Raw genomic sequence first — 4,936 nt, 5'->3', positions numbered from 1 at the left:
AAGTTGACAATCAATGGCGACATATTGAAATTCCATAGCAGATAACGTCCATAGCCTACCTTAGATTTTTCTTTGATAGCATCTTTCATCTATTGTGGAATGAAAAATATATCATGACAAAAGGTATCGTTTTGTAGGTAATAACCAAGGCAATCATCATTTTAGACTGTGAGAGCTTAAAATTGTGTTTGAGTTTATTAACGTTATAGCATTATACCAAGGAGAGCTTAGCCCATAGCCATATTTGAGAAAGCAGAGGAATTATTAATGAATTTTAAAAGCAAATAAAGCATGTTCATGAAAGAAGTTGGGCCGGCTTGAATTTCATAGAAAAATTGTTTTATCCAAGTTTGAGTATCAAATTTACAAATCCTTAGTTATCTGTTTGATTGTTCTCTTAACTTTTAGTGATTATGGGATATCTAGAAAATGTATCTCTTTGAAAATATTATATGAATTGACATGGTAATTATGATCACATTAATGCAAAGAAAAAAAATAATGTAAATTTTATCATCTAATTTTCTATTGTTATTAATAAGATTTTATATAATATATATTCTATCTACAACAAACAAAATCAAATTTGTCATGACATTGTATTAATCATTTTTAACTTTTTAAAATGTTTTTTCATTTTCTTTTTACATGTACTTATTATTAATTAAATTTCATTCAAATTTGACTCGATTATTGATTCACATTATAATTATAGATTCCTTTTAATCTGTATAAAAAGTAGAAATATGAATACATGTTCAATACGATTTCTTTAACTTTAAATAAATAAATAAATATATATATATATATATATATATATATATATATATATATATATATATATATATATATATATATATAAAATTAAAATATTTAATCATTACATTATAATTTATATTTAATTTTCCTTAGAATGAACAAGTCAAAGAAATTGCATTGAACACGTATACTCATTCTCACTTTCCACATGAAATCTTTTACATTATAACCCTGAATAAAATATTTGATAAGACTACTATCAATTAAGATATTATACTTAAATACCACACTTTATAAACAAGCAAGCTTACTTTGACCAAAAACTAGCCGCCGGTCACAAAGTAAACAATGGTGACATATGTGCCGTCAATGAAGAAGAAAGATGGAGTTCAGTGGGAATAGGGGTTGCAACTGAAAAACAGACACAAAACTTGCGCCACTGTCATTACAATTAGCAGCACGGCAGCCATGGAACCAGCAACCAGCCATGGCTTGGAAAAATAAGCACTAACGAACTCACTCCAAAGTTTCTTGTATTTTCTTCTTGTGTACTTATGCAACCGTATTCTGACGTCATCAATTGCTTTGCAGCCCTTGACATGGGGCATCCCTTTACCCAATTTGAAAAGATTAGCCAGTTGTTGGTTGCCTCCAATGAAATTGTTCATCACCTCTGCGTTTCTGAGCACTGCAACATCCTCCTCGTTGTCTACCAGCTCATCAATAAGCAATGCAAACTGAGTCATTGGTTTCGTACCGTACCCTCTAAGGCCCACTTCCATGGCAATCATGCTACGCACGACTGAACATAACTCCAACGTTACCTTGAATTGTGGTAAATACAACGTTGATGTTTTCTCATCAAACTTTATCCATCGAATGGCTGAACAATATTCGAGCGATCTTGTGGGATCTTGACCGATTGCCCTATTTCTATCTTTAATGAGCACTGCCTTGATCTTCACTCCTCCGCGCACGAGTTCCGATGCTGTTGGGAGCTTCAGGTACACCATATCCAGTGTTGCAAGGGATCTTATTTGAGGAGGAAGAGAACAAAGAAGGATTACACAAACGTCCACAAATGGCTTTCATTAAATCAATGTAGACCTGCCTATGATTTTGAGACGGTGGTGGCAAATCTAGCAGTTCACCATCGGCGAAGGAGCTAAAATCGCTGCCCACCATTGAGCGGTAGACTACTTCGAGAACATGACTCTTACAATACATGTTGTAAGAAATCCTAGGTTTCCACATAAAAACTTCATGTCTAGCCGCTCTCCAAAGCAGCACATTCATTAAGTTTTCTACCTTCTGTTTTGCAGCTTCAGTAGAATCCATCTGGAATTTAAAGAGATCTTTCAAAATCCAAAGAGGTATTTGGTTTTCAAATAAAAGTATATCAGTCATTAGTGTTTCTCTCATGGGATTTTGAACATCGGCATCAAACACTCCATCATACTTCCACTTGAATGCACCCACTTCCTCTTCATAAAAACATTGAACATACTCAAATTGACATCCTTGGGTTTCAAATGAATGCTGAGCATTCCTGTTAACTTTTACATAATTAACAATAAATTCATAAACAAAACATGCATCCCTAGTGACCATCCATGCTAGTTCTATAGAAGTAAGGGGAATATATTCACCATAGAAATTCCTTATCTTCTTCTCCTTAAACAGTATGTGCTGTTCAACAATTGATTTCATAGAAACGTGTGGAAAACTCCTCTGGATCCTCTTTTGCATCCTTCGAACTGCCTCAGATTTGGACTTTTCCATGCCTTGCAGCTCCTTCTTCCCATAATGAAAAGGGCCAATGGAAACAAGATGTGGACTGTATAAATCATCTTTGGAGTATGGCGGTAGCCTTGGCACTCGAAAGATCTGACCAGAGCTTAAATTAGGTATCTCCTTTTCATTCATTGTGAGATCATACCCAACTTCAATTACACAGCTGCTATCACTAGTGCAGCTCTGAGGGTTGCTCGATTTGATCTCAACTATTGCCATCCTTGTTCATTTAGATTTTTCAGTTGATAGGCGCTCCCTTATGAAATAAATTACATATATGCGTGGAGATTGAATGAAGTACTAAAAAAATGTTGTCCATCAAATATTGTAATGTCACTAATTTTTCTATGCACACTTTTCTCTTTCATTGAACAGATTTTTGTCGTCTAGTACTCTCAGTCAAACGTTTTTATTTTTGGAAAAAAGAGCAAATTACGAATGCCTATTGCTGGCTGCTGAAAATACTACCATTCTCTTGATTGATCAGATTTTTCGGGTCCAAAACTCTAAGTCACACGTTTCTATTGCTGGAAAGAATAAAAAGGAAAAAAATAACGTCTAATGTATCTTCCAGTAGGTATTGTCGTGGATTAGCAAAGCCTTGATCCTCTTGTTAAGTTTTTTAAATATTAAAGCCCTATACTCGAGAAATGTCGTCGATATATTAAAAATCCACAATGTTGACATTGTTGAATAAAAAATTAAAATCCAATTCTAATTCTTCTAACATGTATTTTAGGGGAGATCGGAATTATGGTTTTTTGGCCTTCTAGAAGCGTCAAGAAGCCTTTTCTACGAAAATAAATTGGTGAATTTAATTTTGAAGAATACGAAAAGTTCAACTCCGTTTATTGCAATTCTCTGTCAACTTTACGAAGTCTTCCCAAAAGCTGGACTTTATTATAAAACTACTTTATTATCATAAAGATTGTGTTTCTAACTAAATTTCTTTTGTTCATTGTATGAAACTAATTGAACACTTCACATTGTAGAAATTTAGTTTGTTTCTTACATCTTGGTTACTTTATTTACCACTAACTTGCTGTATCTTCCATTGAATAAAATTTTCTTGAATGTTTGTCAGCTTTGAATGGAGGTGGGGATGTTTAGCACAGCCTTCTGCTGTGGCCCAGTCAACCATGCACTCTGCTATTTACTTCAACGCGGCTGTATCAGTCCTTTATATCTTCTTCGTTGCGGTTTTGCTCCAAGAGAAAATGTTGTTGCAAACACAAATTTGTTGCGGAGTCCTGGTTCTAATTTGTCTCTGTTTGTGGGGCTTTACTTGTGCTGCAAAATGTGTACCTGAAAAGTGTTGTCGCATGAATGTGAGTTACCCATTTTGGATTCACAATCATACCCTGGTTTTAATATTAAAGCATGAAGGATGAAGATACTGGGATGATGGCTCTATTTCTTCCTACATGCAAGGGTAAAAATGTTGATAGTCTAATTCTGACGTATTATAAAATTATGGATATCGATTATATGGGTCATCTCATCATGAATTCGACTTCTCTGAGACAATGGTTGTGGAATGATGGCGCTAGTCCTGTAGAGTTATTTGAGCTCCCTAGACCTGGGCCTTTCACCATCTCCATGTCCAATAAGTATTTAAGAACTTTGTCGTCCATCCTATGCCCCCAACTTATTTTCATTAACGCATTGACTAGTGTTCTCCATTAGTCTGGTTTTGCAGTAGTAGCTAACAGATGGCAGTCTGTCTGTCCTTATATTGGGATTTTAAATAAAGACAAAAATTAAATTGATAGATAGCCTTGACATCATTCAAAAAAAAGTTGCAATAATATTATTTATTTTGGTCAACAATAGCAGATAGCCCATTTTATCCGTCGAAACGTGCTGAAAAATATATATTAGCACTTGCATCTCAAAAGAGGTGCAATAGTTACACCAATAGCAAGATATGTTTTGGCTAATATATTGGAGGGTAGACAAAAGTTGGAAGAAACAAACATTGTCTTTGTTAGGATGTAATTATTTAGTGATCTTGAAATATGGGGAAAAACTGAATATGAATCGATGCAACTTATAATTTATCCTGTCAAGCTATGCAAAATGTTTTGGTTAAGCATCGTCTTTGTCCACTTCCTTATTAAAAGTTTGTTGCAAGAGATTTGATTTTGGATGTTTACGAAGTGGAATACTTTGTGTAGACAATTTGACAAAAACTCTGATGTTCCTTTCCCACTTAATTGGAGACATTTGTTAGCCTCTCCATTTGGGACTTATTAACGATCCAAGAGGAAATAAACTACCAATACAATGGTACACACGAGAATCAAATCTGCATAAAGTACATGCACATTGGAAATCACATATGAATCATTGAGAGAGTTTTATGGTCTAGAGGTTTTAGTTA

At 34.3% G+C, this 4,936-nt stretch overlaps 1 protein-coding gene across 1 annotated transcript; it reads right to left on the bottom strand.

Annotated features, from left to right (window-relative positions):
* Positions 1-1,148: 1,148 nt before the first annotated feature.
* LOC131860281 (UPF0481 protein At3g47200-like) lies at positions 1,149-2,772 on the bottom strand. Its single transcript, XM_059214666.1, has 2 exons — positions 1,833-2,772; positions 1,149-1,747 (listed from the first exon to the last, which is right to left on the bottom strand). Exons 1-2 carry the CDS (start codon positions 2,770-2,772, stop codon positions 1,149-1,151), a joined length of 1,539 nt encoding a protein of 512 aa, XP_059070649.1.
* Between the last annotated feature and the right edge of the window lie 2,164 nt (positions 2,773-4,936).

The sequence above is a fragment of the Cryptomeria japonica genome, chromosome 11 (assembly GCF_030272615.1).
Source record: "Cryptomeria japonica chromosome 11, Sugi_1.0, whole genome shotgun sequence".
NCBI lineage: Eukaryota > Viridiplantae > Streptophyta > Pinopsida > Cupressales > Cupressaceae > Cryptomeria > Cryptomeria japonica.
The sequence above is the reverse complement of the archived record's forward strand: the minus strand, read 5'-3'. Positions and strand labels throughout refer to the sequence as shown.

Coding starts and splice junctions, on each gene's coding strand:
- LOC131860281 (XM_059214666.1), bottom strand. CDS start 2,772: ATGGCAATAGTTGAGATCAAATCGAGCAACCCTCAGAGCTGCACTAGT. Junction 1,748..1,832: donor AATGAAAGCCATTTGTGGAC/GTTTGTGTAATC, acceptor AGCTCCCAACAG/CATCGGAACTCGTGCGCGGA.